The 21,260-nt window shown below is 45.9% G+C and overlaps 1 protein-coding gene across 2 annotated transcripts in view; it reads left to right on the plus strand.

Annotated features, from left to right (window-relative positions):
- Positions 1 to 21,260, plus strand: part of LOC147692277 (uncharacterized) — a 312,790-nt gene that overhangs the window by 93,355 nt on the left and 198,175 nt on the right. For both annotated transcript variants that reach the window (XM_086938541.1, XM_086938542.1), the window contains one exon: positions 7,290 to 7,467. In XM_086938541.1, the coding sequence (XP_086794667.1) occupies positions 7,290 to 7,467 (178 nt within the window). The remainder of the gene's footprint in view (positions 1 to 7,289; positions 7,468 to 21,260) is intronic.

Consider the following 21,260-nt stretch of genomic DNA (forward strand, 5'->3'; position numbering starts at 1 on the left):
GTAACGCATCCATGATGTAATGAACTATGTAAAGGGTTGTTCTTATACACAAATCTTTCTTCATACATTGACATGTAAAAAATGGCTAATTCTGGGGCGAAGGGACACCCCATCGCAACCATGATGTAATGAACTGTCTAAAGGGAAGCTCCACTACTTCTACAGCTTCAAAAATCTTTAAAAATGGATGACAACCAGTCCTGGCTACAGGAAGTTTTATCTGGGTGGGCCGCGGCGGGCCTAATTTTTGGCCCATCTGGAAGTGGCCTACAAGCCCTAGATAACATCATATCGGCTTCCAAATTGGCACCACAATACTAATGGTATTCGGTGTATAGAGGGAGCAAATAGATGGTAGAGTAGTTGTAAAAGAGCTAATGTTTATTGTAGGGTTTTTGGGTGGGCAGTGGTTCAGGGATGTAAGCATTTTGTGAGTTGTAGTCTTAGTTTGCTTCTATAAAAATAGCTAGACAAACCTCGAATAGCAATGATTTGTGAGTCTGAAGTGTGTGACTGGAAACAATGTCCATGTTAACACAGAAGTAAGTTGTCATCCTACATACACATGTAAAGGCTTCTCGTACCTCCAGTGAGGTACCTAAATGGAATGACAAGAACAGAACTGCTGGAATTGGGATTGAAATCACCAACTCTCCAGGATGAAATCCTCATGCCCTTTGCACAGGAGACTACTGAGTAAGTGTGTTAAGGAATATAAGCAAGAGTAGGTTAAAATAACAGAAATCAACAAGAACTGGTGCTAAACCAGAGACTCAAAAAGTGAATATGTGCAGAAGAAAATCCTAGAGATCAAATGTTGAGGGACCAAAAGAAGTGAGTGAACTCAGGGTGACAGCGGTCTACCACCAAAGAACTCCGATCACATGAGATTCAGGATGCCATATAATCATAATTTCAACATGAGGCTCTTCAACAAGATGTTATCTTTCATTCCAGGTAGAATGGAAGCTGGTTACGGGCAGCATAGCACACAGCCAACTGATTCATGGTAGCTCTATCTGGGAAAATGTCTCATTTGGACAATTAGTACAACTACACAAAACACTTTGCAGTGCTGCTGGCTGTGGAGAAGAGCAAACAGCAACTCACCAACACAAGCACCAGCCCTGCATTTGCCTCACAGGTCGGCCTATATCACCTTTAAGGTGTTTGCCTCTTTCATAAGAGTTTGTTGCCACTTTAGTTTCTATTGTTTCCCCCTGTCTTTTGGAAGTGTATAACTGCATAACTGTATTATGAATATGAAAAGATATTGGTTTTGAACTGAACCAATAAAAAAAAAAAAAAAAAAAAAGAGTTTGTTGCCACTTAAAGCAGGAGATCAAACCCAGTGCCTCTAAGCGAGAGCTAGACTCCTTCCAGAATCAAGCAATCACCCTCAATATAGTTACGTACAAATGGTGACCAATGATAATGCATTAAATGATCTATGCATTTCCACCAATCAAAGACAGAAAAAGCTGATCAAAACGTGTTTGTTCTACTTATGACAGTATGTCAAAATTTTCATTGATAAACTCCAATTTTACTTTTGTAATTTCAATATGAGATCCGTGTCCTAGAACACCTACATTCTGCATACTTCTACTCTGGTTATAGCTTAGAATAGAATGCTAAGGAGTGTAACAAAACTGCACTGTACTCTAACACCACAAGACTTCCAATAGTTGAGGAAGAAGTTACAGTGTTCGACTATAATATTATACTCAAAACACAAACGTAAAAAGCCTCACCTCCAAGAGCCTTCATTTCAGGCTACTGTCAGTGGCGTAGCCAGTGTGGCATGGGCCCTAGTTCAAGAAACAAAACAGGTCCCATATTTAAACTGTGAAATACAACAATAATCAGGTTTCAGTAGCCCCTACCAGCCTCCTGGCCCTGGTTTACTGTAGCCTGGTATAGCTTGTCTTCTGCTGGGTATTGGTGACTAGTGTGAGAGAGTGCAGCGTGAGTGGTGTGAGTGTAGGGTGAAAATTGTGCCGATGTGAGTGTCGAATGAGTTGCATGAATACAATACAAGAGGAGGGCCCATGTGAGTTTTAGTTGAGAAAAGTGTGTGCTGGGTGGTGTGAGCAGTGTAGATGCAGGGTGAGTTGTGTGCCTGTGTGTGAGTGCAAGGGGAGCAGCAAGAGTAAAAGGTTAGCTGTTAGAGTGAATAGTGAGGCGCATGGTGAGAGGAGTTAGTGCAGAGTGAGTGGTGTGTCCCTATGAGTTCCAGTCAACTATTGTGCCTGTTTGCAGGCAGGGTGAACAGAGTGTCTGTATGAGTGCGGGATGAGAGGTGTAACTGTGTGAGTGCAAGGTGAGAGGAGGGAGTGCAGGGTAAGTGGGTGACTCCAGGGTTAGTGATGTGCTTCTCTGCATGGTGTGAGTGCAGGAAGAGTGGTTTAGAATGGGAGCAATGAATGCACGGTGAGTGATGTGCTTGTTTGAGTGAGAGTGCAGGGTAGCAGTGAGAGTGACAAGTGAGTGAAGTGTCAAGTGAGTGCAGGGTGAGTAGTGTGGTCATGTGACTACAGGGTGAGTGCAGGGTTACCATTGTGAGTGAGTGGTATGAGTGCATTGTGATCACTGTGAGTGCAGGGTGAGCGGTGTTCTCATGTACCCGCAGAGTAAGTGGAGGGAGAACGGCGTGAGTTCATGGCAAGTGGCATGAGTGCAGTGTGGGTGCTGTTAGCGCAGGGTGAGCAGTGTGCTCATGAGTGCAGGGTAACAGCATGAGTGCATGGAGAGCAGTGTGAGTGCAGTGCGATCGCTGTGAGTTCAGGAAGAGCGGTGTGCTCATGTACCCGCAGAGTAAGTGGAGGCAGAACGTCGTGAGCTCATGGCAAGTGAGTGAGTGGTATGAGTGCAGTGTGATCACCGTGAGTGCAGGTGAGCGGCGTTCTCATCTACCCGCAGAGTAAGTGGAGGGAGAATGGCGTGAGTTCATGACAAGTGGCATGAGTGCAGTGTGGTTGCTGTTAGCGCAGGGTGAGCAGTGTGCTCATGAGTGCAGGGTAACAGCATGAGTGCATGGTGAACAGTGTGAGTGCAGTGTGATCCCTGTGAGTTCAGGGTGAGCATGAAAGTGACTGGTGAGCAGTACGAATGAGGAGTGATAATAAACACATTTTATTATCGTTTTATTTGCAGCTGGTGTCGGGGGCGGCGCTCCTCTGCCCTAATGGAGGGGCCGCCACTGTAAATGCAACACTCCAAATAACTCAATGACCACAACATAATTTGCTTCCCTTGCGACCAGGGCACACGTCCTAAAAAAAGAAGTGGGGGGGATGCTGTCACCGGAAGTGACGTCATGACAGGAAGTGATGTCACGAAAGGTGGCTTGCACCATCGGGCTCATTGCCTCCCCTCGCTCACCCCTTAGATACGATTGTATCTGAGAAGCCAGCGCGTGTGCAGCGTGCTGTGAGCTCCGATCTCTTCCCAGAGAGGCCAAAGAGTGAGGTCCGGATGTTTGGCAGGGGGGACAGCGTCCGACAAGAAAGAACAATTTTCCCTTACCTACCACATAATTGAAAAATGCAACTACTACAATATAGGTGACAAAAACTAGACCATAACTTGCAATATTACAACAAAATATATATTATTTATTTCATTTTTATAAATATATGCTCCATAAATTTACTTCAAATAACATTGTTTCAAGAATTCATCAGATATGGTGAGATAATTTTTATACAAACAAAATATTTTTATAAATACAGAAAGAGAGAACACAAGAAAATAACATCAAATGTAAATGAGTCAGACATTTATAACAAATCAAATGACTGAAGACTAATACATGTTTGAAACAGCCCCTGGAAAAAGGAAAAAAGATAACAACATCCAAACACATTCATAATAATCTCCACATTCTCACTCAAACTTCACACATTCCCACAACATTTAAAACACGGAAGAAAAATCATGAGTGCAGGTCTCCAAGGTCAATGAGAGACCCCGCACTTGGTCGACGCGTTTCGGCGGCTCAAGGCCACCTTCTTCAGGACCACTTCCGATAAAGAAACCCAGATATCCAGGGGGTAAAGAGAAGCGAGGGTTTACAATACTGTTGGAGTTCTAATGATACAATCCAATTACAAAATTTCCTGAAGATAGTATATTATCTATATTTCAGATAATGGTCCCTATATAGGTAGATGTTGGAGTAAATCGGGTATTCTGTGATTACTGCAATCAGTATAATCCTTGACTTTCTATTTATTGAAAAAAACCACCAATAGTTGGGTCCCAGCTGAGGATAAGAATAGAGATAAAGAAGAACTCTATTAGATGACAATTATGTCCATAAGGTTTTGTAAATTCATTTTCTATTCAGAACACTGAGGGTATTGCATCCAAACTTTAGAGCGTCCTGATCAAATTAGAGCCTCGATTTTAACGTGTCCGCATCTCAGGCAATCTCCAACGCAGGGAAGAAACAGCGCGTGTGCAGCGTGCTGTGAGCTCCGATCTCTTCCCAGAGAGGCCAAAGAGTGAGGTCCAGCTGTTTGGCAGGGGGGACAGCGTCCGCCAGGTAAAATAAGTGGGGGGATGCCGTCCACCCACGTGGTACCCCGACTCGAGCCCTGCTTGCGACCATCTAAACTCTGCCCCCCCCCCCCCCCCCCCCCCCACACACACACATACTCACACACACTTGACCCCACGCTGGCATCCATGCGGCCCGCAGGCACACTAGTGACCATACTTTGTGGCCCCTGGCCTGGGAAAATGTGAGAGCACCCATGCTATAGTATAGAGGTTACCTCGCTGGGATGATAAAGTGGGCCCTAGGGTCGCTATTTAACAATGCAGTGTGACTGCTGACACCTGAGTGTACTGTGTAAAGTGCCGAAAACGCACAGCTTGACGGTAAAGGCAAAACGTTGTGGTATGGTACTAATGAAGGTTTAACCTCAAAGAATCTATCTACATTGACAACATTGGCTATTTGAGATTTTCCTCTGGAGAGCAGTTTACGTCGCCATAGCCTGTACACACCCATGGCAGTCTTCCAGGGCATGGAAGCATTCCGCGCCAATATGTACTCAGCCTGGAACACCATGTTCTGTTTTTGTTACTGCAGCTTGTCTGAAATTTTCCAGCACGTTCTGGAAATTTTCCAGCACGTTCTCTCATTTCAGTGGCGCAACCTTCTCGCACAGAGGCCACAGGGTCGAATTCATCCAGGAAGTACATGACATTTTGGCGAGTACCAACAAAATCTTTAGAAAAAAGCGTACAGGTTTTCGGTTCTTCTGAAACACATTATGTTTGGTGTTATGAGAGAGCGATGGATAGGCCTTCTGTAGCCAGCTGATAGCGCAGGTTATAGTGAGTGATAACATTCTGCTCTAGCTCAGTTCAGTGCCCGGGACTGCTATGACAGCGCATGGCTTTTGCCACCGAAAACCTATTTGCTTTTAGCCAATGTCTGTCTGTCTGTCTATATATATATATATATATATATATATAATATATATTGATGAGAACTCAACAGATCCTCCAACAGTAAAGGGCTACTATAACCCAAACAAACAAATCAAGCATTGACAAAGCCAATGGACTGATAGTTATAGACAATCTATTTGCTTTGTGAACACTTGTTTTTTCTACAAAAGGTAAAAAAATGGGGATTTGTTTAAACCAGGGCTTTAGTCTTGCTAACCTGTAGAGACAGCAGAAGAGTATTTAACTCGCTGAGACATCTGAAAGGCTCGTTTTGTTTTTGTGAATACGTGCTGTAGGTCGCCTCCCTATGGTTTCAGTGCAACCCATTTGTTGATGTTTCCATCTTCTGCTCAAGAGAACAGGAGACTTCTCAACAGACCTACCCCACTCGAAGGCCTGACCGGGAAGTAGCCTTATTTCCCAATCATTGGTTAGCCTCAGTGCATATCTGACCTAGACAGCGTCCTTTTTTGTTGCAACAGCTTATCTTGTGCTAAATTAAACTGAATGTTGATGTTTTATAGTGTGTTATGGACCTTGAATTTGAATTACCAACAGTTGTTTATCGTAGAGCCAGGGGGTAGCGTCCATTGGTGCAGCTGGCGCAGCAACACCGGAACACAGAGGCCTGAGGAGCCCACTGAACCCTGATTATTGCTGCATTTCCCTGTTCAGAGGACTGCCAGGGGTCCATTTCCTTTCCTGCACGGGGGCTCAAGAGACGCTGCTTACGCCACTGTGTAGAGCAGAAAAAACATGTGCTGATAAATAACTCCGTCCTCCATTTTGGACAATAAGCTGTGACGGAAAATCCCACAGAATGGTTGGAAGCCATTGGGAACAGTTTTGGACAAGTGCAGAACCTTGCGTTCTTTAAATGAAGTCCTATTGTATTTTCTTATCTGAAGTTTGGTAATGACATTTAATAACAAGTGCTACCGCTTGGAGGTGCTCAATCTAGACTTCATTGTAAATGTGTTACATATTCTACTTATTTAGGAAAGAAGTCAGCTCCTGAGTTAGTAACCTGATAGTTTGGAGTGACGTCATATGTTATTTCACCTGAGTGATAGATTGCATTAGTTAAAAGTTCTGTCTTTTTTGTCTAAAGCACCCTTTTACAACTGATGTGGAGCTTTGGTCAAGGGTTTGATAATCCACAGTTTGGTTATATTATGCTGGACTTATTTATATAGCTCACATTTTGTAATCAGTATGTCCTCGTAGAGCTAAGTTGCTCCTAGACTTTCGAGGAGTCTTTCATAGACCTGAGTTTGTTTAGGTTTTTGCGCTGTAACATCATTCTCATATTTATGGTGTCGTTATCGTTTATTACAATGGTGTTTTAATAGTTGTATGTTTGTTGGATTATAAAATTTAGCGTGGGTGGCCAGGTGATATCGGAGTTACTTGGTTAGCCGTTTTACCCAATATTTAGTAATTTGTGTGGGTGATCTGAAGGTAGAGGTGATATTGAAGAGCCATAAAAGCTCCATCCCGTAGGCCGTAGATGACTATGTGATTAAACTGATTTTAAGGTTGTAGAGTTAATGGTGGATGACCAAATGATACATACGTGTACCTGCCCCATTTAGCCAAGTGCTAGAGTATGCGGCAAGCTCTTTTGGTTGGAGCTCCTTTGTCTGAGTAGTAGACTTTTTGGTGTCTGAACGCTGGGTTGCTTGTTTATCCCCAGCAGTGAAGGTGAGGAAGTACAATGCAATGACCACCCTCACCAATTAAGTTACCATTTGTGTTTCATGACTTCCTGTCTCTAACAGCAGCTTCCTGTTCACTTCCCTGTCCTTTGTTTTTCCCTGTAGGTAGTGCACGTAAGAGTATGACACAGTTTTGGGAAGAGCACTCAAAGGCTGCGACAGTGGAAGAGATGATGCTGGACTCAAGTGCCCGTGTCTTATCGGAGAAGGAGAAGCCTGAAATCATCAGTATGCTGCCCAGCATTGACGGACGCACTGTGCTGGAACTGGGAGCAGGGATAGGGTAAGATCAGACTTGTTGGTTCCTTGGATTCTGATTTGTATTCATGTACTGATAGAATGTCTAACAGCATTGTCACAGGGACACTGACAAACACCATATAGAGAACATTGGGTACTGACTAAACTGACTACAGGGCATAATTCCTGCAGGAAAACCAGGGTGCAGCCAGACTGCTGCTCTAATGCATCAGACCTACATGCAATTCAGGGCCAAAACCAGCCTGTTCCTCCCAAGCATCAGACCTGCAGACGACACCTAGCCCAACAAACATGTCCGTACTAGGCCTCAAACTGATAGGCAATTCAGAGACCATCCAATATGTCCCTCTCCCAGTGATAGATCTGCAAGTAGTTCACGGTCAAAGTGTTTCCCTCCAGGCACAAGGCCTAGAGGTACTCAAGGGTCCATGCCATCACCTCTCAGGATTACTATAATAATCAGAATAGCTCTCTGACATACCTGCTTAGCCGTGCAGCAAATACAGTGTAACCCAAACTTTAAAATGCATGTCTGTCTCTCACACTTCTCTTCCGTCACACCACCAGGCACAGCATCTATTAACATGATAACCTCACTCAGTGGTCATCACACACAACTTGGAAATACTTCTCACATAGACTTTTAGCTAAGACAACGTCCTTAAACCACACAAACCAAATTGTGTAGCATGCTACCCAGGTGTTTAAGCTCTCCAGCGCCCTATAGAGGGTTAGTGATGGCAATGGAAGACAATACAATACAACATGGCTCCAACCAACCTTTCTGCCAGGCTTACTACCTTTGATAGATGGGGAAGCCAGCCATTAGCCGGCCAGCCTTTCCAGTCTTGCAACAGTACATTCACTGGTACTCTGTGCAAACGTGTGAATTACAATTCTCCTCACAGCTTACAATTCTCACAGCTTCATTTGGTGAACTCTGACCATTTTCTATTTGATCACCCCCTCCCCATGTTCTTCTACCCATACTCTTCAACGGGCCACTTCTCTAGCCTGAGCTTGACTTCCAGCTGTGCTAAGTAAGGGAAAGGGGAGACAGAGGGACAAAGAGGTTAAGAGAGCCAGCACAAGAACTGGACTGGAGCGACATTAAATGTCAGAGAGGTAACATTTCTGAACCACCCAAGAATAGGATTTCCACTGTTTGTCCATTTATGTGTAGGAAGCACTATCCTATTGATGTTTGTATTTGTCTAGGCATGCGGGTGTCATTGTGCCCGTCTTGAGGTATTTTTCAGACTGATGTTAAGTTGGGTGTTGTCTGTGTGCTCATGGAAGTGTATCTTCTAGTGGTCTAGGAACTGAGATGGGCCCTACTGTTGTGTTTAAAGAAGAGTGGTGAGAGATTCATGCCCCAGGGGACCCCACATAGGGTACCGCAAGAAGGATTTTCATGTGAAATTGTTCTATATGAAGGAATTAACTGATTCATTTTTGATGGGTATCGAAGATTCTGAACCAAACTCTGACTGTGTAACAAAATGTCATGGTCAGTGGTGTCATTAGCAGCAGAAAGTTCCAGAAGAATCTGGGCATGTTGCTGATCATTCTTGTGTGGCAAGGAAATCCTCTAAGATGTCAGTCAGAGCTGCTCCTATACCTCTTGTTGGGTGTACATTTGTTTGGAAGTCATGACGTAGCTGGTTGCAGTTGGCTTTGTACAATCTAAGGGGAGAGTGAGAAGTTTATCGGAGGGATAATACTGAAAGATTGGATAAGAAATAATTGTTCCAGACATTTCGCTGGATATGAATCCAGATACAAGCATTTGTCTTGGTGGCTATAGTGAATCTGATGCACTGCTGAAGTTCTGATTTGTTATTCAACTTGAAGAACTAAAAGGATGATTGTAGAGGAACAGGATAGATGGTTGGTTAAAGAAGGGTTTGTTGGTTGTTTATGACAGAGGGCCGGATATTTGTTACTTTTTTAAAACTACATCTTTGCTATGTCATGGTAGTGAACACGATGTGTTTTGTGAAAAAAATATACAAAAGGGAGCTTAGCAAGTCCAGTATTTTTACTGAGAGTTCATTTAATCACATATTAATCCAGATTATTCAAACATATGAATTCTTCTCATAGAGCCAAGATAACGCAGGAGCCAAGATATAATATATATAATTCTTCACAACATGAAACTGCAGCCCAGCCAACGTGTTTCGTCCCGACAAGGGACTTCTTCAGGGCTGTAAACAAACAATACATACAGTTGTTTACATATATAAAATACATATTCATAAACCAAACCAGCATTTGCATTTCCAAGATGTATTCGATACATTCTAAAACATACAATAGCTTCCTACACCCACACTTAATACATCAAAAACTTTATATAAACATCAAGAGAAAAAAGGCGAAAACACATATACCACACACAAATATAACAATATAATAGCACCTTCTTAGATTTATATCTATAGTGTCACTAAAGTAAATGTTTCATATTCTGTGCTGTCTACTAAGAGTGGTATAAAGAAAATACAATCCTCCATTTATAATTTAAAATATAGAGTCTGAACCCTTATCTTATCTTATCTTATCTTAAGGGGGTTTTATATAGCGCTCTGTCACCTGGCGCTGATTGAGTGCTGAGAGGTGTAAGCACGGGGGTCTAGCCAGACTGTGTAAAAAGAAAAGTTTTCAGAAGTTTTCTGAATTCCAGAAGAGAATTAGAAGATTTGAACAGAAGAGGCAGCGGGTTCCAGAGGTTGGGGGCTAAGTGAGCGAATCTGCGGCCGCCAAATTGTTTAAGCTTAATTGGGGGGTAGCTAAGAGCTGGTGATGAGAGGACCGTAGATTGCGTGCCGGGCGGTAAAGAGTGACCAGGGATATGAGAAAGGCGGGAGAAGTTCCAGAGACAGCTTTGAATGCCAGGCAGCCGATCTTAAATGCGGCCCTCCGTTCAACCGGCAGCCAATGGAGTTTGCGAAGTAATAGCTTCGCGGACTGCCACTTCGGGGTCTTGTAGGCCAGTCTGGCCGCCTGGTTCTGTACTATTTGAAGCCTGTGAAGAAGGGATTTGGGTAGGCCGTGGTACAGAGAGTTTGAAAAATCCAGGCGGGACAGTACCAGGGCAATCAGGACTTGTATCAGAGCCTCAGGTGTAAGGAGATGGGAGACGTTCCTGATTTTTCTAAGCTGGAACATGCATGATGACACGACAGCACCCACCTGGGGCTTGAGGGAGAGCTCCGTGTCGATAATGACCCCAAGACTTTTTGCTGACTTGGCTGGAGCAGGTGGGGGGCCAAGCTCCACCGGCCAGAACTGTGGACCCCAATAGGTGGGGCTGTTACTTGGGAGAATTAGCTCTGTTTTCCCCGGGTTCAGCTTAAGCTGGTTAAGATTCATCCATTGTTGGATGTGTAGCATCACCGCTTGACAGTCAGTGGCGGCATTTGGAGTGTTGAGAGGGAAAATGATTTGCAGATCGTCTGAATAATTGAAGACGATGATGTCCCACCTCTTCAGGGAATTAATAAGTGGTTGAAGATAGAGATTAAAAAGCAGAGGGGACAGGGAAGATCCCTGGGGAACTCCGCAGGTAGATGGCACCTTGGCAGCCGTGAAAGGACCCAAGCGAACCGCTTGGGTTCTGCCCGACAAGAAGGATTTGAGCCAGGCAGAGGCCAGGCCCTGGATGCCGGCCTGCTCGACGCGGTGGAGAAGGATGTTATGGTCCACCGTGTCGAACGCCGCTGACAGATCTAATAGGACGAGCGCTTGAGGTGCCCCTTTGTCGACATTGTCCCTTAAGGAATCCATGACTGCCAGGATCACAGCCTTGGTGGAGTGGGCTGGTCTGAAACCGGCTTGGTTGGGTTCGAGGTAGTTGGAGCACTCGATGAATTGAGAGAGGCAGCTGGTGACATGTGCCTCCAAAAGTTTGGATAGGTAGGACAGAAGGGAGATAGGCCGATAGTTGGCAAGGCCCTCTGGGTCGGCACCAGATTTTTTTAGCAGAGGCAACAGGACTGCCTCCTTGAAGGAGTTGGGCACCGTGCCGGTCTCAAGAGAGGTGTTTAACAGGGGTAGGATGCAGTCCGGCAGAGCCAGGCAGATGTCGTTAAACACAGAGGGGGGACAACAGTCATTGGGCGAGCCCGATTTGACTCGAGCAATGAATTTGGCTAGAGTGTTAGAATCAAGGGTAGGAAAACTAAACAAGCATTTACAATGCAATGGTCTCGGCATCATTAAAGGTAGAGCTATTGGCATTGCTCATGACATTTCTTTATTTTTTTTAAATCATCAATGGCATTGTCATTTACATTGCCAATAGCTTAATAGTTAAACAAATGGCATTGTCATTTACAATGCCAATAGCTACACCCTACACAGAGCCACCCTCACACAGACACACTCAACAGCACTCTGCACTCTACAGCACTCTGCACTCTACAGCACGCAGCACTCTACACTCTACAGCACGCAGCAATCTACAGCACGCAGCACTATACAGCACGCAGCACTCTACAGCACACAACACTCTACAGCACACAACACTCCGCTACGACCACAATACAGACCCCTGACCCCAACCACCTACAATGCATCCTTCTCAACACCAGATCAGTCCACAGACACGCCATTGAACTATGGAATCTACTAGACACCATCTCTCCGGACGTCGCCTTCCTAACAGAAACTTGGATGAACGCCTCTTCCGCCCCAGACATCACCATTGCCATCCCAGAAGATTATAAGATCATACGCAAGGACCGTACCGGCACAGGAGGAGGAATCGCTATCGTCCATAAGAAGTCAATCCGCATCTCAACCAGCTCTGACGCCAATCTCACCAACTCAGAACACCTTCACTTCCAGATCCACATCGACCCCAAGACCACACTCAGAGGCACCCTCCTCTACAGACCACCAGGACCCCGCGCAAAATTCAGCGAAGACATCACGGACTTCATCACTCCACACGCGCTCCCCTCCAAAGACTACATCCTTCTGGGAGACCTCAATTTTCACCTTGAAAAGATCAACGACCGCAACACCACCACCCTCTTGGACAATCTCGCCAACCTCGGACTTAACCAACTGGTCACATCCCCCACCCACATCGCAGGTCACACACTCGACCCCATCTTCACCTCCAGCAATCATGTCTCCTTCAGCCACACCACGGAACTCCTCTGGACTGACCACAGCTGCGTTCACTTCACCTACAACAAACCAAAACCCACCAACCACCTCCAACCAACTCTGCAAAGAAACTGGAACAAAATCACCACGGACCAGATCTCCACATCACTCCTTCTCAGCACCCCAGCCCACTCTTCTAACGCAAACGAAGCCGCCGCCAACCTCACCCTATGGTTATCCAACACCGCCGACACCTTAGCACCACTGAAGAAACGTCAAAACAAACCTGCCAACAAAAAGGCCTCATGGTTTAACGATGACCTTAAGAAGTCCAAGAAACTCTGCCGCTCCCTCGAAAAGGCCTGGAAAAAAGACCCAACTACCAGCACCAAGGACGCCTTCAAAAACGCCACCCGCACTCACCACCAACTAATCCGAAAGGCCAAGAAAACAGCATTCAAAGATCGACTCGACAACAACGCCCACAACAGCAAGGAACTTTTCAACATCGTCAAGGAATTTGCCAATCCCCCGGCCAACTCCAACGACATCACCCCCTCTCAAGCCCTCTGCGACTCCCTAGCCTCTTTCTTCTACAACAAGATTGCAGACATCCACAACAGCTTCGACAACCATCCCGGAGACCAACCCACCCAACCATCTGCTGAACATTCTCTCCCCGTGAACACCCTTAACGACTGGAACCCAATCTCCACTGAGGACACAATCCGCCTGATGAATTCCATCCACTCAGGATCCCCCACAGACCCATGTCCTCACCACATCTTCAACAAAGCAGACTCCATCATAGCACCGCACCTCCGAGACGTCATCAACAGCTCCCTCAACTCCGCCACCTTCCCGGAAGACTGGAAACACGCTGAACTCACCGCCCTCCTGAAGAAACCCACAGCGGACCCCACCGAACTCAAAAATTACCGCCCCATCTCGCTCCTCCCATTCCCGGCCAAAGTCATCGAAAAAGCTGTCAACAACCAGCTCGCCGCCTTCCTCGAAGCCAACAAATCCCTCGACTCCTCACAATCTGGCTTCCGAGCAAAACACAGCACTGAGACCGCCCTCATCGCAGCAACAGACGACATTCGAACTTTACTGGACAATGGAGACACAGTCGCCCTCATCCTCCTCGACCTCTCAGCAGCATTTGACACGGTCTGCCACAACACCCTGTTACAACGCCTCAATAACATCGGAATCCAAGGAAAAGCACTCGAATGGATCACCTCATTCCTCACAGGAAGAACTCAGAAAGTCCGCCTCCCACCATTCAAGTCCGAAGCCACCGAAGTCATCTGTGGAGTACCTCAAGGTTCTTCACTCAGCCCCACCCTCTTCAACGTATACATGAGCCCCCTCGCGACCATCGCACGCCAACACAACCTCAACATCATCTCTTACGCGGATGACACTCAACTCATCCTCTCTCTCACCAACGACCCCAGCACAGCCAAAACTAACCTACACGAAGGAATGAAAGAAGTTGCCGAATGGATGAAACAAAGCCGTCTGAAACTGAACTCAGACAAAACAGAAGTCCTCATCTTAGGTACTTCCCCCTCTGCATGGGACGACTCATGGTGGCCGGAAGCCCTCGGAAAGGCACCCATCCCGACAGACCACGCACGAAACCTGGGCATCATCCTGGACTCCTCACTCTCAATGAAAAAACAAGTCAGCGCCGTATCATCTTCCTGCTTCAACATTCTTCGCATGCTTAGAAAAACATTTCACTGGATCCCCACCGAAACAAGGAAAACGGTCACCCATGCTCTGGTCACCAGCCGACTGGACTACGGAAACACCCTCTACGCAGGTACTACCGCTAAACTCCAGAAGAAACTCCAACGTATCCAAAACGCCTCAGCCAGGATCATATTAGACATCCCTCGCAACGAACACATCTCCGGTCACCTTAAAGACCTCCACTGGCTACCCGTCAATAAGAGGATCACTTTCCGACTGCTAACCCACGCACACAAATCACTTTACGACATCGGACCAGAATGCCTCAACTCACGACTGTCCTTCTACACCCCGTCCCGCCAACTACGTTCCTCCAGCCAAGCCCTCGCCACTGTACCTCGCATCAACAAGACCACCATGGGAGGCAGATCCTTCTCATACCTGGCCGCTAAGACTTGGAACTCACTCCCCGCTTACCTTCGCCTCACCCAGAACCACCTAGCATTCAGAAAGCAACTTAAAACGTGGATATTTGACAAATAATCCTCCCCTCCTCTTTAAGCGCCTTGGGACCCTCTGGGTATGTAGTGCGCTATATAAATTCTCTGACTTGACTTGACTTGACTTGACAGCACACAGCAGTCTGCGCTCGACAGCACACAGCACTCTACAGCACACAGCACTCGACAGCACAAAGAACTCTACAGCACACAGCACTCTACAGCACACAGCACTCTACAGCACACAGCACTCTACAGCACACAACACTCTACAGCACACAACACTCTACAGCACACAACACTCTACAGCACACAGCACTCTGCACTGAAAATTTCGCAGCACTCTGCACTCTACAGCACACAGCACTCTGCACTCAAAATTACACAGCACTCTGCACTCTACAGCACAAAGCACTCTGCACTCTACAGCACACAGCACTCTGGACTCTACAGCACACAGCACTCTGCACTCTACAGCACGCAGCACTCTACAGCACGCAGCACTCTACAGCACGCAGCACTCTACAGCACACAACACTCTACAGCACACAACACTCTGCGCTCGACAGCACACAGCACTCTGCGCTCGACAGCACACAGCACTCGACAGCACAAAGAACTCTACAGCACACATCACTCTACAGCACACAGCACTCTACAGCACACAGCACTCTGAACTCAAAATTACACAGCACTCTGCACTCTACAGCATACAGCACTCTGCACTCTACAGCACACAGCACTCTACAGCACTCTACAGCACACAACAACACTCTGCACTCTACAGCACACAACACTCTACAGCACACAGCACACAGCACTCTACAGCACACAGCACTCTACAGTGTGTGTGTAGTGTGTGTGTGTGTGTGTGGTGTATGTGTGTGTGGTGTATGTGTGTGTGTGTGGTCTTAGGTGTGTGGTGTTATGTATGTGTGTGGTGGACTTAGTTTGAGTGTTCGTTTCCTACACACTCACACACTGCCCCTACACATTCACACACTGCTCACCCTGCACACTCACACTGTTCACCCTGTACACTCACACACTGCAGTCAGTCACTCTGCAGTCACTGTCACTCTGCAGTCACTGTCACTCTGCAGTCACACTCACTGCACACACACACACACACACACACACATATTCTCGCTCGCTGTAACATCTGAATGTTATGCCCCATTTTGAAGGACAACACTTGTCATATACACATTTTTGCACAGGTTAAAATTTGAACCTTGGACTACTAGATTTTAACTGGTGTGAGAAGTTTTGCACTCGCCAACCAGGGGACTCTTAGTCAAGGCCTTTGTGGCCTTTTACTCTGTAATTGTGACTGACGCTTCTTTGCATGGGTATTTTGGTTGTAATAAAGAAACAAAATCTAAACTCAACCTTTTTTTTTTTCATTGTAAGAATACTAATTATGCCTGTCTTTGCCATGTACAAGTAAACAACGCCCCCTAAAATACTGTCCATTGTTCCATCGAAAAAGCATCTCTCTTCCTACCAGCTGGAACAGCATACTGACATTTTATAAAGCAAAAGTCTACAGATAAAAACCTGCACTACACCCCCAGAAAGGTTCCTCCAACTCTCTACAGCTGTAGTGATCCTGAAGGTGAAAGAAGAGAGGAAGATTGTAGGCAATAAAGGAAGGGTTCTGTTACAAAATTACAAAATTTTGACTGCGGCCTCCCAGCAGCCCATCACACTCGCCTAATACTTACTTTTGTTTTATTAAAATGCATAAGGGGTGGGCTGACAAAAAACATTAAGCACGTTATATCAGAGGAGGGATAAAACAATTAGCCACCTTCCAGAGGAGGGGAGCGTGTCCCTGCGGCTGCCCTTCTCGGATGGCTGCTCCGTCTGATGTTCAGCCCCCTGCGGACAGCAAATAAAAGCGGAAGTTGCACCTTTCACCTGTGAAAAACAAACCCCTGTTATGTGAATGCAGCCGCTTGCTCGCTTGAAGCCCGCTCTGGGGCCTCCCTTCAGAGGCGCCTTGCCGAAGAGGTTGCAGAGGTCCGGCTCTGCACTGGCTGCCTGTGGGGCTGCCCAAGGAGAAACCATGGAATCGGAATCTGACAGGGTTCCCGGGGGCCTGCTGCTGCCACCGACGCTTCCTTTGACTGCCTGATGAAGACATCACAGGCCAGGGAGAACATTAACACGCTTTGCATCACTTAGTCTGCGTGCGTCTCCACCCCGCTCATCTGTTCTGCTTTTAATATGAGGTTTAAAGATCCTGCGCCCTGACAGAACTTGTATACCAAAAACCCGTATGACCACAAAATAGCCAATACCCGCTTCACCAAAACAGTGTTTTCGACTCGAGCCCTGCAGATTTTCATATCTACAAATGCTGCATGTTTCTAATCTGGGCTGAATGTTTTTACGTGAACGGATACTGGAATGCTTTGTGGACCTTCCCTTTGAAATCTTACAGCCGCCTCTGCCTCCTGCACCTCCGATGCATAAGGAGCTCGTCACCTTGCAGCCAATGTGTTACTTTTTAATTATCGCAGGTGTCATCGTGGTCCAGATTGTTCCTGTTCAGCGGCACAGACTGGAAGGGGGGAGCGAGACATAACGAGAGATCAGGCCGCGAGCAACAGTCGGAGCGCTCAATATGTGCAGTATGCATAGACAGAGACAAAGAAAGAAACAATCTTTAATCATGTCATCACATCGGAACAGGAACAGGGGTATTTACTTGCATATATTGGGGGCATCCACCACCGGAGTCGGTGCTTTGCAAGGGGTGAAAGAGCCCGTCAATAAATCCGCATTCTCTTCCTGACACTCCGCAATGATAATAAACGTCACGCGCATGTCACCGTTGTCCGCCATGTTGTAGTTGAGCGAACTTTTTTTGTCTGTCTATCTGTCCCTTTGACAAACAGGTGTTTTGTTCATTGTAGTCGACAGTACTTCCTCGGAGGAAGTCGCAGCGTCCACGGCTACCTCCTACTCACAGGCACGGCTTGCAACACCAGCGCTGACCACCAGTGTGCAAAGCCTCCTCCAATCACAGCGCGGCGCTGCCTGTGACGTCATGGGATGTCCCTGAGGTTCCCGGGCTCGTGGCGGACCAATAATAGCGCGGCTCCTCCAGTCGAGCCCCCCCAGGGCGACCCAATCACAGCGCGGCCGCTTGAGGCTGATCGCGCGATACAGTTTATTAAACCAACTAAGTTAGCAAGTTAATGAACACGACGGAGGAGAGCTGGGGAGGGGGGAGGGAGGGGGAGGGAGGAGGGAGGGGGAGGCAGAGAGCGCGACGGAGGAGGGCAGAGGGACAAAATGGCGCCGCCGGCAAGCTCCGTGTTTTCGGATTTGGGGGCGTGTTCGGTGGGCGTGGCTAAAAAGTGGAAGAAGCACACCGAACACACCTCCAAATCCGAAAAGGACGGAGCCTATTTGGAGTGACGGCTCTCTCCTGCAATGGCTGGCCTCCATTTAGGAAGCCAGCCAATGGAATGAGAGGCGGGATGAAGAAGCCCTACTAAGAAACATAAGACTCGCTACTTCCGGTTCTGACGAACCGGATAGTACCTCGCCCTAAAAAGGAAAGAGGATTTCCTGGGGAGGAAGCTGATATGGCAGCAGGGGGGACAGGGGGGATAGTATTCTTAATCTTAATGATCTTATAGATGAAGAAACTATTTAGGGCATTGCAGGACTCTTGGGTGGGGGTCTGAGAAGGAAGGGTTCTAGCGTCGAACGTAAGCTCGCTCATAACTGTAAAGATCTCCTTGGACTTATTAGGGGCAGTGAGAATCCTTTCAGAGATATGTAGGGATTTAGCTGCCAAGATTGTACTTTTGTATTTTTTTCTTGCAGTGACGTATAACTCTCTGTCAGTGGGCGAGTAGTTGCGTCTCCACCTACGTTCCATCTGACGTAATTCAAGTTGCTGAGTTTTCAGAGTGGTGTTAAACCACCTGTGTGATTTACTGTGCCTGGAGCGAGGATATCTGGAGAGGGGAGCAAATTGGTCGCTGGCCTTGGTGATCCAACCGGAGAAGTCTTCCTCCAGTATGTGAACAGTCGCGGCGCTGCGCGGCTGGGGGTGAGTATCAGCCAGAAACGAGAGGAAGCCTTGAGAGTCAAGTGCGCTCCATTTGCGGGCCACCCCACCTGTAAGTGGGGGGACCTTTACCCGACCCCTGACAGTGATCACGGGGTCGATCATATAGTGATCCGACCAGATACAGGGCTTGATCATGGGGCAGGAGATCGTGAGGTTATGGGTCCAGATATGGTCTAGTATATGGCCCCTGATGTGAGTGGGAGAAGTGACGAGTCACAGTCGTTGTACCAATAGTTGAAATCGCCGAGGACAGCGACTCGAGCAGAAGAAGTGACCAAGTTGGCTAGCTGTTCGCTGAAGGCGACCGGAAACAGAGGCATGGGATGGGGGGGTGGGCGATAGAGAACGATAAGGGTAAGAGCTCCCTCTCCAGTTTCCAAGCTGATAATGAGGTTATCCACATCAGCGAGGATAAAAGAGGACAAAGAAATGAATTTGAACTCCTTTCGAATGACAGCTGCCACCCCTCCGCCAGCCCGACCAGATGGTCGGTTCATGTTAAGCATGTAGTAATCGGGGGGCAGTGCTGCCAAGATGTCAGGGAGAGACCCTCAGAGTTGTTCGTATTAAGTTCCACTTACTTTTAAGATTTCTTAGTGTTTCATTGTGGACAAGTGTAAACCACAAAGAAGAGGGGGCTGAATAGTGGATCACACAATGCTCCTAAATATATATATATATAACAACTCTATAACTAATTCTAAAACACTGTTTTAGGCATACTTTGTCCTCAACTGGGTTCAAGTCGCATTTGACAAATGAAGACTGCAAACTCACAATTACTACCTAAAGTATGGCCTATTTAAAAAGCACAAATTTCTCACTTCTTGTTCACATAAAAAAATCCTCATTGATTCTTCCTGGATAAGTGAAAAACCGGATAAGAGAGAAGGATGAATATCAGTATCCCTGGTGGGACCTAAAAGAATGAAGCAGTATCAAGACATGTTGTAGTTGATACCTCATACCAACACAGTCTGCCCCAGTCATATATAGTTTGTTGAATTTTAGAACAAGAAACTATTAAAGCACCCCATAGTCATATTGTCAGTGAGCAATATGTATTTCAGTCTTTCACTAACAATGTTCCTAAAGCAAACAGAGCTGTTACCCCCAACTTCATAATTACCACACAAACAATCCTTTTGTTAAAGTTAAAACCATTATCTCCTAGTAAAATCCTTATTACAACCATTAAAGTAATTATTAATCTAAATACAAACCCCTAGTTTCAGGCTCACAAACCTACCAGTTTCAGCAGAAAGATGCAGCATCCCAACCACGGGAATCCTTCTCATACCACCATTGTTCGTTAACTAAGTAGTTGTAGAGCAATGTAACTAATCACTGTATCCAGAATTTCAAATCAACCAATCAGTGTCATTGTCTTGTTTTCACTATTTCATCATTAAACCTTAATGTTCAAGAGGGCATGATTGGACATCACAAGCCTTTTGCCGTCCATTGTACGAACACAAATATTATGTCTGGACCAGAGAGGAGACAGGTAGGCTGACACACTCATTAGACAAGGAAGACCTCCAATCACAAACCTCTATGCCGTCAAGTGTACATAAATTATTTATAGAGCAATGTAACCAATCATTGTATCCAAAATTTCAAATCAATCAATCAGTGTCCTTGTCTTGTAATTGCTATTTCATCATTAAACCTTTGTGTTCAAGAGGTCATGATTATATATGGAAGTCCACCAATTGATGTGTTTTGTTCTTTTAACCGGTTATGGTTTTGTAGGTTTGCTGTAGATACTGAAAATCTCTCACAGTTGTATTTTTCTCTCTCTCCAACTGGCTTTCGGGTCACCTCTTCCACTTCTCTTGTATGCAGATTTGTCAGCTTGGACTGAGATTTACTTCAACAGTGTTTGAATGAACATCATTGTCTTCTTTGGTCTGCTTCACAGCTCAGCTGGTATTGTTACACGTTCTTTCAAGCAAACATAGAAAGGGTTTGACTCCATCATGAGGAGTATTGTCCTCTCTCCACATGCTTTTGGTTGATTTCTGTATTATTCTATCTTCTTTGGAGTGCTTACATTGCAATGCACAATCACTAAACTTTCAATTATGTATCTCATACGTGAAATACAGAAAGCAATCAATATTTTGTATTTTTCACAGCTATATCCTTTTTTTAATTGTTTTTATCAGTACTAAAGTGCCAACCTGAACTCCAACCTACTTTTTGCTTCAGAAGGCAGTCTATAATTCTCCTTGCAAATAAGTAAGTAAGAATTTATTTGCATAATTAATTAAAATCATTGCAATTTGTACTGTCATGGTTAAAAGTTAAGAAAAAACACTAATCAAATTCTGATAAAAAAACAATATGCACGTGGGAGAAAAAGAATCCATTTTGGAGGTTTAAAGTTCA

The sequence above is a fragment of the Lissotriton vulgaris genome, chromosome 9, assembly GCF_964263255.1.
Source record: "Lissotriton vulgaris chromosome 9, aLisVul1.2, whole genome shotgun sequence".
Classification (NCBI taxonomy): domain Eukaryota; kingdom Metazoa; phylum Chordata; class Amphibia; order Caudata; family Salamandridae; genus Lissotriton; species Lissotriton vulgaris.